This window comes from Ovis canadensis, chromosome 8 (genome assembly GCF_042477335.2).
Source record: "Ovis canadensis isolate MfBH-ARS-UI-01 breed Bighorn chromosome 8, ARS-UI_OviCan_v2, whole genome shotgun sequence".
Classification (NCBI taxonomy): domain Eukaryota; kingdom Metazoa; phylum Chordata; class Mammalia; order Artiodactyla; family Bovidae; genus Ovis; species Ovis canadensis.
Window position 1 is genome coordinate 31836697 of NC_091252.1, and position 13870 is coordinate 31850566.

General features: G+C 34.5%; 1 protein-coding gene across 1 annotated transcript in view; it reads right to left on the minus strand.

Annotated features, from left to right (window-relative positions):
• KPNA5 (karyopherin subunit alpha 5) overlaps positions 1–13870 on the minus strand; it is a 49237-nt gene that overhangs the window by 31946 nt on the left and 3421 nt on the right. The window contains exons 2-6 of the mRNA XM_069599185.1: positions 11487–11620; positions 10038–10139; positions 9828–9927; positions 8361–8455; positions 1690–1821 (exon numbers count right to left, since the gene is read on the minus strand). Coding sequence (XP_069455286.1) covers positions 1690–1821; positions 8361–8455; positions 9828–9927; positions 10038–10139; positions 11487–11620 — 563 coding nt within the window. The remainder of the gene's footprint in view (positions 1–1689; positions 1822–8360; positions 8456–9827; positions 9928–10037; positions 10140–11486; positions 11621–13870) is intronic.

Genomic DNA, 13870 nt, shown 5'->3' on the forward strand with positions numbered 1-13870 from the left:
TTTTCTTACATGCTAGTGAAATGTTTATTCTCTATAAGAAGGAGATAGTTTGTCTACTTTGAATCTACATGGAGAGACAAAATATGGTTGACCTCTGAACAATTTGGCAGTGAGGGGCATCAACCCCTGCACAGTAGAAAATCGACGTATAACTTCAAAGTTGGCCCTCCTTACCCAAGATCACTTGCAGACTCAACCAACTTCAGATTGTGTAGTACTGCAGTATGTATTTATTGCAAACCAAAAAAAAAAACTGTGTGTAAGTGAACCAACGCATTCAAACCTGTTTTGTTCAAGGGTCAACTGTATATCTACATAGGTAATTTTATAATTACCTATGCTAGAGGTTTGCTACTATGCCAAAGAATCCACTCACTGGGAAGGAACTGACTTGTAAAAGAAAAAAGGAAGGAGAGATAAAGCATAGTAAACTAAGGTAAAGCTAATGTGAGCACTGTCTTGAATCAATGCTTAAAAATAAGCTTAGAGATAGTCCAGGTTAAATAAATGACAGTAAAAGATCAAATTATTCATGTATTAAATTTCAATTAGATAAGAAACTACACAAATGCAAATGATCATTATATTTTCATTTCAAGTTTCTCATATAAGCACAAAAGTAGATATGTTAATTTTTCAACTGGGAAAATTATATTTTAACATTTAAAATTTACACTAATATTTTTAACATCTACTCTAGACCTAAGTTTATTTTTCAGATTTTTAAGAAAAAGTTTTTAAAATGATGACATTTTGCACCCTAGGAAGTATTTTGTTTGTGGCATATCAATTTTTATAACATTTTGGAAGTCAACTTTGAAATAGTAATAGCACTTTAAAAGCTTTTCTTTGAGTATAATCATTTTTCCTTAATGAACTAATCAAGGCATATATTAATGTCAAGACATATTACTATCAAGATTGATATATAATGATGCTCACCACAATATTAACACCAATAAGCTAGAAATAATTGTACAACTACTGAGGAATAGATAAATTATGGTAGCTACCTGAATGGATAATGAATAATCAGTAAAATGTTCTTCAAGAATAATTAATGCCATAAGAAAAAGCTCTCAATACTATTGTCAAGTGGGAAAAATTATAAAAAATATATATATAAATAAACAAATGGAATGGTAGTGAGATCTACGGATCAATTTGCATGAACATGAATCAAAACAAAAATAACAAAACATTTGACTTTCTCTAGATGGTAAAAATCTTATGTGATTAAATTTTCCCTGTTACAACAACTATGATAATTTATATATAGTCTAATCTAAAATGGTTTATTAAAAAAACAGGACATATTAAAAAGAAACAATAAAATAATCTAAAGAACAAGGAGTCAGACTGGTTTAAAAGTCAGCCAGGTTTAAAACCTGGCTCAGTCCTTCGCTGTGACTTTGGGTAAATTACTATCTTTTCTGGGTCTCAGTATGCTCTTCTATAAATGGGAATAGTAATTCTCAATAGCTGAAATCTATGTACAAAGGAGCCAGGACTATACCTAAAACAGTTCATTCTTCCTTCCAATTTGACACTAAACAGAAATTATTATATTCTCACAAATGTAATGCACAGGCAACTTGGTAAAAATGAATTTTAAATCATAATCACAAATGATACTTCCAACAGAAAATTAAAATCTAGTAGATAAAACAGTTTAAGTTAGAAACTTACCTGTTCTTGAACATCTTCATGCTCTGAATTAAGAAGTTTGATAAAAATTGGAACAGCCCCAGTTTCAATCACTACTTTGGTATGCAGAAAAGTTCCAGATGCTATATTAGTTAATGCCCACGCAGCTTCAAACTAAGGAAAAATAAAAGCAAAATAAATGAAAGCCCCAAAGAAATGTCAGAAAGAGGAAGAAAGGGAGAAGAGAGGGAGTCAAGACTTAGCTGAATAAGTCTGAGAGAAAGATTCACTTACGATAAATAAGATTCAATGTGAAATCAGATTTGATAGGTAAAAATATTTTTTTAAAAAAGGACTCTTTAATCTGGAAAAATAAGAAATGAGAAGAATATAACAAAAATTTATAAACCCATGGACAATAAATGAACACATCTGAATTTATATTTCTTAAGACCCCTGATGTTTACTATTAGGGAGCCAGGTATTCTAAATCAAGCAGTTTAAAACAAAATGATACACACTACTTAATTAATAGAATATTTATGGAACTTAGAATCATAAAAGGTTACTTTTGTTTCCCTAAGGATCATCTATTCCTAACTTCCTCACTTAAGAAGTAAGAAAAACTATAAAGCCATACATTTAGGTGGTTAGTTCAAGGTGAAAGAGTTCATTATTAGCAGAGCCACAAGAACTTGTGTAACTCTTTCAAGCAGCAGAGCCTCTGGGAAGTTACTCATAACAATCAGAATTCAGATATACTTATCTGTGATGGATTTATAATGATGCAATTGAAAAAAATTTAACTCATGGTTCTCTAACAAACTAGCAAATTAGACCTGCAAATTAAGGAGTGAGGATAGTGACAATAGCTTTAAAAATATTTGGCCTAGACAACTTCTCACATTAAGGTAGGTATTATTATGATTAATAAAAGTGTAATAAAAAGCATTGGTGAAAGGCATGAAAAGTACAGATAAAACTAGAGAAAATGGTTATATTTTTAAAAAAGAAAAAAAAGGGGGGGCGGGCAGAGCTCCTATTCGACTCCACTAGATCTTTAGTATGTGGCAACAATGCCAATTCTTCTGATTTGTAAAAAGAAGCCCTAAATCTAGACTTCCATTTGAAATTCTTCAACTTCTGAAAGCCTGATATCTGAATTAATATATTTTAAAACATGTGCAGGCCAAACATGTAGGTCCCCAGTTTGAGGCCTCTCAATTACAGTAAGTCCCCTACATATGAGCCTTCAAGATGCTAACTTTCAAAGATGTGAACGTGTGTTCCATCAACATCAGGCAAGAGTGAAACTGTAGCTTAACCTCCATCTCCTATTGTTGAAAATCCTTCAGCTCTATCATCTCCCACTTTCTCTCCCTCCTCCAGTCAGTAACTCTTCTCGCCTGGCATGTCAGCCCCTGCCTGCCAGCTGCTGTACTACACTACTGTACTTTTCAAGGTAGTAGTATACTATGAGATTAAAAATGTTTTATTTTTTGGTTGTTTTTTATGTATTATTTGTGTGGAAAATATTATAAACCTTTTACAGTACAGTACTATATAGCCAATTGTATTAGTTAGGTACCTAGGGTAACTTTATTGGACTGATAAATGCACTCTCAGAACAGAACTTAGTATAGTTCAGTTCAGTTCATTCACTCAGTCGTGTCCAACTCTTTGCGACTCCATGAACTGCAGTACACCAGTCCTCCCTGTCCATCACCAACTCCCGGAGTTCACCCAAACCCACGTCCATCGAGTTGGCGATACCATCCAACCATCTCATCCTCTGTCATCCCCTTTTCCTCCTGCCCTCAATCTTTCCCAGCATCAGGGTCTTTTCAAATGAATCAGCTCTTCGCATCAGGTGGCCAAAGTATTGGAGTTTCAGCTTCAGCATCAGTCCTTCCAATGAATATTCAAAACTGATTTCCTTTAGGATGGACTGGTTAGATCTCCTTGCAGTCCAAGGGACTCCCAAGAGTCTTCTCCAACACCACAGTTCAAAAGCATCAATTCTTCTGTGCTCAGCTTTCTTCACAGTCCAACTCTCACATCCATACATGACCACTGGAAAAACCATAGCCTTGACTAGACAGACCTTTGTTGATAAATTAATGTCTCTGCTCTGCAATATGCTGTCTAGGTTGGTCATAACTTTTCTTCCAAGAATCAAGTGTCTTTTAATTTCATGGCTGCAATCACCATCTGCAGTGAGTTTGGAGTCCAAAAAAATAAAGTCAGCCACTGTTTCCACTGTTTCCCCATCTATTTCCCATGAAGTGATGGGACCGGATTCCATGATCTTCGTTTTCTGAATGTTGAGCTTTAAGCCAACTTTTTCACTCTCCTCTTTCACTTTCATCAAGACACTCTTTAGCTCTTCTTCACTTTCTGCCATAAGGGTGGTGTCATCTGCATATCTGAGGTTATTGATATTTCTCCCGGCAATCTTGATTCCAGCCTGTGCTTCCTCTAGCCCAGCGTTTCTCATGATGTACTCTGCATATAAATTAAATAAGCAGGGTGACAATATACAGCCTTGACATACTCCTTTTCCTATTTGGAACCAGTCTGTTGTTCCATGTCCAGTTCTAACTGTTGCTTCCTGACCTGCATACAGGTTTCTCAAGAGGCAGGTCAGGAGTCTGGTATTCCCATCTCTTTCAGAATTTTCCACAGTTTATTGTGACCCACACAGTCAAAGGCTTTGGCATAGTCAATAAAGCAGAAATAGATGTTTTTCTGGAACTCTCTTGCTTTTTCGATGATCCAGCAGATGTTGGCAATTTGATCACTGGTTCCTTTGCCTTTTCTAAATCCAGCTTGAACATCTGGAAGTTCACGGTTCATGTACTGCTGAAGCCTGGTTGGGAGAATTTTGAGCATGACTTTACTAGTGTGTGAGATGAGTGCAATTGTATGGCATTCTTTGGTATAGTTAGATCTATGGTTTGAACAACATATTTCATATTAACTTGGATAATATGACACACCATATAGCTGCCCCAAGAACACACTGTTGAATTTCACTAGGTTTCAAGCATAATGATTAATTGGAGGTCAAAATGTCAACTCGCTCCAGTATTCTCGCCTGGAGAATTCCATGAACAGAGGAGCCTGGAAGGCTACAGTCCACAGGATTACAAAGAGACACGACTGAGTGACTAACACACACACAATGATTGATAAACACTCAAATCCCCAACATTCTTGAATACTGTGTGCTTTCTACACATGCTATTTTCACAACCTGAAATTACTTTTCCTTTTATTCAGCCTGTTAAACTCTCATTCCCTCTTAAGACTAGCTGTGTAACACTGTAAACATAAGCTGTTATGTTCTCTCTGCTCTCAAAGTACTTTGTATAATTTTCTGTTAGCACTAAGCATACTATAGTATCACAGATCTATTTAGGTGTTTGTCTTCCCCAACAGAGTGAAGAGTTTCTACAAAGAGAAAAATATCTTACCAATCTGTAACTACAATGTCTTATACAATGTATTGTTTAAACTAACATTCAATTTTATCCATTCATTTCTTCTTTCAATCACTTAGAATTGAAGAGCCAAATAATAAACTGCTATCAGAAGGCTTAGGTTTTAGTTTGGACTCAGAGCTTACAAATAAAGTGAATGACCAAACCATGATTCCCAGCCCTTACAGCACTACTACGTAAAGACTCTAGTTGACAGATAGATTTTAGGTCAGACTCAAATTGAAGAAAGTAGGGAAAACCGCTAGACCATTCAAGAATGACCTAAATTAAATCCCTTATGATTATACAGTGGAAGTGAGAAATAGATTTAAGGGCCTAGATCTGATAGATAGAAGGCCTGATGAACTATGGAATGAGGTTCATGACATTGTACAGGAGACAGGGATCAAGATCATCGCCAAGGAAAAGAAATGCAAAAAAGCAAAATGGCTGTCTGGGGAGGCCTTACAAATAGCTGTGAAAAGAAGAGAGGTGAAAAACAAAGGAGAAAAGGAAAGATATAAGCATTTGAATGCAGAGTTCCAAAGAATAGCAAGAAGAGATACGAAAGCCTTGCTCAGTGATCAATGCAAAGAAATAGAGGAAAACAACAGAATGGGAAAGACTAGAGATCTCTTCAAGAAAATTAGAGATACCAAGGGAACATTTCATGTAAAGATAGGCTCGATAAAGGACAGAAATGGTATGGACCTAACAGAAGCAGAAGATATTAAGAAGAGGTGGCAAGAATACACAGAAGAACTGTACAAAAAAGATCTTCACAACCCAGATAATCATGATGATGTGATCACTAATCTAGAGCCAGATATCTTGGAATGCGAAGTCAAGTGAGCCTTAGAAAGTATCACTATGAACAAAGCTAGTGGAGGTGATGGAATTCCAGTTGAGCTATTTCAAATCCTGAAAGATGATGCTGTGAAAGTTCTGCACTCAATATGCCAGCACATTTGGAAAACTCAGCAGTGGCCACAGGACTGGAAAAGGTCAGTTTTCATTTCAATCCCAAAGAAAGCCAATGCCAAAGAATGCTCAAACTACCGCACAACTGCACTCATCTCACATAATAGTAAAGCAATGCTCAAAATTCTCCAGGCCAGGCTTCAGCAATATGTGAACCGTGAATTCCCCGATGTTCAAGCTGGTTTTAGAAAAGGCAGAGGAACCAGAGATCAAATTGCCAACATCCGCTGAATCATCGAAAAAGCAAGAGAGTTCCAGAAAAACAGCTATTTCTGCTTTATTGACTATGCCAAAGCCTTTGACTGTGTCGATCACAATAAACTGTGCAGAATACTAAAAGAGATGGGAATACCAGACTCCTGACCTGCCTCTTGAGAAACCTATATGCAGGTCAGGAAGCAACAGTTAGAACTGGACATGGAACAACAGACTGGTTCCAAATAGCAAAAGGAGTACGTCAGGGCTGTATGTTGTCACCCTGCTTATTTAACTTCTATGCAGAGTACATCATGAGAAATGCTGGACTGGAAGAAACACAAGCTGGAATCAAGATTGCTGGGAGAAATATCAATAACCTCAGATATGCAGATGACACCACCGTTATGGCAGAGTGAAGAGGAGCTAAAAAGCCTCTTGATGAAAGTAAAAGAGGAGAGCGAAAAAGTTGGCTTAAAGCTCAACATTCAGAAAATGAAGATCATGGCATCCGGTCCCATCACTTCATGGGAAATAGACGGGGAAACAGTAGAAACAGTGTCAGACTTTATTTTTGGGGGCTCCAAAATCACCGCAGATGGTGACTGCAGCCATGAAATTAAAGATGCTTACTCCTTGGAAGAAAAGTTATGACCAACCTAGATAGCATATTCAAAAACAGAGACATTACTTTGCCAACTAAGGTCCGTCTAGTCAAGGCTATGGTTTTTCCAGTGGTCATGTATGGATGTGAGAGTTGGACTGTGAAGAAGGCTGAGCACCGAAGAACTGATGCTTTTGAACTGTGGTGTTGGAGAAGACTCTTGAGAGTCCCTTGGACTGCAAGGAGATCCAACCAGTCCATTCTGAAGGAGATCAATCCTGGGATTTCTTTGGAAGGAATGATGCTAAAGCTGAAGCTCCAGTACTTTGGCCACCTCATGCGAAGAGTTGACTCATTGGAAAAGACTCTTATGCTGGCAGGGACTGGGAACAGGAGAAGGGGACGACCGAGGATGAGATGCCTGGATGGCATCACGCACTCTATGGACGTGAGTCTGAGTGAACTCTGGTAGATGGTGATGGACAGGGAGGCCTGGTGTGCTGCTATTCATGGGGTCGGAAAGAGTCGGACACGACTGAGCGACTGAACTGAACTGAACAGTCCTTATAGCACTACCACTTAATTGACAATAAGACTGTCCTTATTGTAAACATTCTCAGCATGTTTTATAAAGCTCATGATGGATAATATTCACAAGTGCAGCACATTTCTTCGCTTACACCTAGAGACAGGATCTTTCCCAAATTACTCAGATTAAGTGGAACACTATTCTAAGATGTAATTTCAAATTATTCAAATATCAGGAACAGTTCTCCAATACCAATAAGAGCATTGAGAAAGTAGGTGTAGGTTATATATATAAGAATGAAAGTCAGGAAGAACAATCTTAAACAGTAAAATATTTGTAAACTTCAATACTTTTAGTAGTCAATTATTTGGAAGACATCTTTAAATTTTCAATATAACTGAGAAGCAACACTCTTTAAGACACACTCAACTTTGGTCACATTTTAAGTAGATTTATACTGATTTGTTCTTTCTTAAAAAAGAAAAAAAAGGAACTGATCAATCAGATAAAAATGTTTTAAGAGGTACAAGAGTTTATACTAAAAAGTTACAACTTTAGTTAGGAGCCAAAATTAATTTAACCATTAAGAAAGTTAAGATTTTGATTTATGATTTTCTAAAGCAAAAGTTATTAAAGGTTGACAACTATAAAACTTTTCTTAAAATTACAAATGATTTAAAATATATTTTTCAAAAAAAATTGTTTAATGATAATAGTTTCAGAGAAAGTAATAGTTTCTAGAAAAAATTAGCACTGTAAACTTGACCAGGGCAAGACAGGTAGCACCACCTTTAATCGCCACCTACTGATTTTTACTGAATGCTTACAATATATTCACTACTGTAGAAGTTGCTTTCACTAGAAACTAATCCTACGTCATTTCTGGAACGAGATAATTAAGAACATAAACTACAGAACTCACTTGTAATGTACAATTTTCATGTCTTTCAAGAAATTTGACAAATCTCTGCACCACTCCTGGTTTCTGTATAACTTGATCAATTGGTGGATTAGGTTCTAAAAATTAAAAAAGAATGAAGCTATTATGCAGATACAAAAGCACAATGATCTGGACCCTGTGTCAGTTAACAGGACACACAAAATAACTCTTTCTAGATTTCACTGCCAGATTTGAAACCTTTAGCTGGATGTAACTGAAGAAGACAAATGCTCTCATAAGTGTAATGTTTGCTGCAAAAAAAAAAAAAAAGTACACAAAAAGGCAAATTCTTTTTCATTAGTGTAACAGTAAGAAAATTTTAAAATATTTCCTAAACAAATATTTAAAATTCATAAAGGCTATTTAGCAGGTCACCTTTACAGTATGGGAGTATTTCAGTCCAATACTCAAAACACCAATCAAAGGATAATAATCCTTCTAAGGGTGACAGTCCTTCTAATTCTTCATAACCATACTCCAATTTCCAGGGATGTCCCTTTCACTATCAACCATGAACTGCCTAATGTCTTTCAGCCAGACAAGTCCTATCTTCTCAAGATGTTATTTACAAAAATGCTACTGAACTATGTAGAATTCTTGATTAAACTCTCATTATAGGTGAGGACTTATGAGAATAATAAAACCTCTGAGAAGTTTAAATGCAAATTTAAAATAAATGCAAACTTAAAATAAAGATATTTCTGGGATTCCCTGGCAGTCCAGTGCACTTGCAATGCAGGTGGCCCAGGTTCAATGGTTGGGAACTAAGATCCCACAAGTCAAGCAATGTGGTCAAAAGAAAAAAAAAAAAAAAAAGGAATAGACTTTCTTCCTTTTCTTTTTTCTACAAATTTGCTATCCTAACTTTTTCAAAAATTGGGAGATTTCTGCAAAGCTAGTAAAATACTACAAAGTTTTGTTTTGGTGTTCTACATGAAAAGTCTGGATCCTTCAAAATGTAAATTCCAGACTACAGCCTAAACTGCTCTTAAAGTTATAAAACGTCAACAAGATAATACATAATATTAATGCTTTTACTCCCACCCAATATAAAATACAAATTAATTTTTTTTAAATTTGGAAAAAAAGAAATATCTGATTAAATTATTTTACATTCATGCTCTCCTGTCATGCTGCCATTTTTAAAAAGTCTGAAAAATATTTCTGTAAGAATTTATAAATATGTATCTCTAACTCTCTTAGCAATGGGACTGATTTGGGACTATTTTGCTTCTTTAAATTCTTCTATATTTGCAGATATTCTACAATCAACATGTGTTACTTTGACAGTATAATGGTTTTAAAAAAGAGATTATCATAGAAAAAATCAAGACGTACTGGCAAAGAAAGTGTCTTAAAATTAAAAAAAACTAACAAAATTGCACTACAAATTCCTGTAACATCAGGAAATAAGTAACATCAAATAAGCACACTGAAAATAATTCTTGCCTTTAGAAAGCAGCTTTCTAAATTTCTGTGTAGCTGTTAGCTGTTGATCAGCATTATTAGAAAAAATCATCTGAACCATATCTGAAGTAATAACTTCTTCCTATAACACAGAAAATATAATTATTATCTAAATATTTTAAATTAATAATTTTGCAGTACATCTCTGAAATACTGAAGAAATATAATTTGAAATACATTTGTAATATCTACCTCTGGAATGGGTACAGTGGAACTGATGTCTGGATCCTGGATAGGATTTTCTAACATAGATTCATCATTTCTGGGCAAAGAGACATTTCTGCGTTTGAATAACTATAATAAAGAGAAATAATATATTAAGTTTTCCATAAAACACTAAATGTCCATAGAATTATTTTTTTCTTTAAGTGAACAAAACAAAACAATCATTTTATCGCTTAAAGTTCTGAATATTTTAGTATTTCATAATCACCATACAATAAACAACTAAATTATTCAAGAGAAGTTAAACATCTGGGGCTAGATTAGCTCTTGTCCTATAGACTGCTTTGGGGCATTCTTAATCTCAGGTCTTTTAACCAGTTTCCAGTATCATAAACAGAACACATATTTATATTTTATAGCACTTGGAAAAACACATATGCCTACACTGAATTATGAGATATCTAAGAAGGAAACCAGATCTGTTATATGAGTGAGATAATGTGATATATTAACAGAGCCAGGATATCGGACTAACAAGTAACAAGAACAACTCTCAGGAAAGATGACCCTATGCTTAATAACTGAGTGAACATAAAGAAAAAAAAAAAGAGGAAGAAAGGGACATGGTCAAGTCACTGAGCATGATTTACAGGTATATTTCATAAGTCAAAACTGATAAAAAAAATCTGGTATCATAATCTTTTTGATAGCTAAATGAAATTCTGCTCTTCTCAGTCTCTACACAGTTCTTTTCCTATTCATTTATTCAACACTTTTTTTTCTTAAGTACCTACTGTAATATAGTAGAGACTATGTTAGATGCTATAAATAGAGGAGATAATCATATTTCTAAAACAGGCTTTTTTTTACTTTCTACATTGCTAGTCCCTTTTACATAGTAGTTCTAATTATGTATGTGAGGACCATACCCTTCTACTTATTTATGAATACTTCTAAATTTCAGTGTATCTTGGAATGAAACATGTGGAGATGCATTCTTCTAAATGAATTTTTCTATTCCTTATGTTCCATATATAAAGCTCAAACAGAGAAGGCTAAGAGGTCTGCCTGATGAGACTACAGGAGGAACAGTATAAGCAGCACAGGAAAACGATTATAATTAACTTAGGGGCAAGGATTATGAAAACCACAAAGTGACAAATGAATAGAGTTAATGTTTTTCTAGGGGGCAAATTTTACAGCGCTCAGTGGAAGTGATACAAATAGGCTCAAGAGTAAATATGTCTGGGGGTAGAAATATTGGGGTAGAAATACTGACATAAAAGGTGTATCAATGGAATAGAAAAGGCATTCTTGTCAGGGATTAAAAATAGCATAGGGTTCCGATTCATGAATTTGCTAATATTATTGGATTCTAATAAAAATACATTTATATTCAATTTCCTAGAAAAAATTTTTCATTTAAAATTATCTAAAAATTAGCAATAACAGCATTAAATATTTTATAACACCTACCTGTTCTTCTCTTTTTTGTTTTCGAAGCTGTATTCCTTCTTCTTCTCTTCGTCTACGCATCTCCTGGGGGTTTAGGGCTTTATTCTTATAACTTTTCATTCTATAGTTATCTTTCCCAGGACTAGCCATGGCATCTTAAGATTAGGAGAGGAAAATAGATATATATTACTTTCAAAATAACATGAGATGTTTACTCTGGGACAACTGAATTCAGGCTCGTGGATCAAATACACCAACAAAACTCATCCTGAAAATTATGTACAATGAATACATCCTCTCACTCCCACATCAAAATTGGAGGAAAACGATCAAATGTTTTAGGACTTTACTATCAAACAAATAATAGATTTTGGTCTAAACACAAAGTCATTATCATAATTTCACTGATTCGGAGAGGCACTCTCCTATCCCTGGTATTTTAACCTTTCTATAAGTGAGGTGCATCTTAAAATAACTGTTAGCCAGGAAACAATCATGAAACAGCTGGATAAAAAACTTCTAAATCACAGCTTCTGGAAAAATCAAGAAATAATCAGCAATGAATTGTCTTATTTTCAACAAAATATGGCATCAAGTTTCAGTAAGCACACCTGATGTATTTATTGGTGTCTGGCTTCTTTCATTTACTTAAGGAACTGCCTAAAGAACTAAAACCACATAGGTCAGGACTTGAGTTATGACTACAATACCAATTTTCAGTACTAGAGTATAATTATTTCATTTAAAATACTGAAATGTTTCTATACTTTAAGTAGTTTTATTATACATATTTTAAAAAATTAACACATAAACATTTTATAAATATACAAAACATATAAACATAAAATATATTTTAAAAGGGGCAGGAGATAAAACCAGAAAGGTAGGTAAGGCTGAAATATATAGTTCCTGCAATCTAGCTGAGAAATCTGGTCTTGATCCTAAGGAGAAGAATAAAGAAATTAAAGAGAAGGTTGTTTCAAACATTGATGATAAAAGACCTAAAGTAAATTAGTAGCTGCACTGAAAAACACAGAAGACAGACTGATGCCAGAAACATTTCAGATATTGATTCAATAAGAATTAGAGACCAAGAGAACATAAGGAATATGTGCTAAGAAAGAAAAAGGAGTTGAGGATGATTTCATGGTTTTCAGCATGAACTCTTTCAGAATAAGGACAAAATAACCCAAGACAGGGAATACAGATGGAGGATTGGCGTGGTGGTTTTGTGTTTTTGCCTCCTCGTTTTTGAGTTGAAAACAATGAATTCAATTATTTTATTTTTCATTTATGTACAGCAAAAATCACTCAGTACACAATTCTACGAACTTGACACAATGCTCAGGCATATAACCAACACAATTAAGATATAGAACAGCTTCATAATTCCCCCCAGAACTTCCTCATGTTGCTCCTATTTAGTCCTTCTCCTACTCCTAAAACCTGGTAACCACGATTTCCATAGCTCTGCCTTTACCCAAATTTCACATAAATGAAATTATAACAGTATATAGTCTTAATTGTCTTCCTTCATTTAACATAGTATATCTGTGAGTCATCATATTGTCGGCATGTATCAAAATTCATTCTTTATTGTTTAGTAATATTCTATTATACAGATATACCATAGTTTATTGATTCACTAGCTTAAGGACATTTAGGTGGTTTCTAGTTTAGGGCAGTTACAAATAAAACTGTTATAAACACTCAATGTACAGGTTGTGTAAATATAAGTTTTCATTTCTCTCAGGTAAATGTGTAGGAGTAGAATCTATGGATAATAGGACAAGCATATGCTCCACATTTTACAACTGCCATTCTGAAAAGTAAGTATACCACTCTGCATTTTCATTAGCTATTACTGTTGCTCTGTATCCTGGCTACCCTTATTAGAATTTTGTTATTGTTTACTGCAGCCACTCTAATAATGTATAGTGACTTTAATCTTAAATGTGTTAAATTTATAGTACATAGAGCACAAACAGAAGGTTTTGATTTATAGATGGTTAAAAATTATGAGTCAAACTCAGGAAAAGAGTATTGAATGATCATTCAAGAGCATTAGAGCTATAAAAGAAAGATGCCCAAAGGAGAAATCTTAAGAATGTTCACATTTCCATGGAAAGCAAAGGAAACCAAACATAAATAGAAGGATCAGAAGAAAATAAGAGTCATGAAAAAGAAGGGAATTTAAAAGATAAAGAAATATTTCAGTTGCAGTGACACTAAAAAAAAAATAGTCACTCAATTTATTCATTCATCGATTTATCCCGCAAATATTTAAGTGTCTGCAATAAGTCAAGTGCCATAGGAAGGTAGACTTGATAATCAGGTCACTGGTAAAGACAGAGAAATTTCTTTAGTGGTGGAACTAAAGGTAGAATGGAAAGGGCTGAGGACTT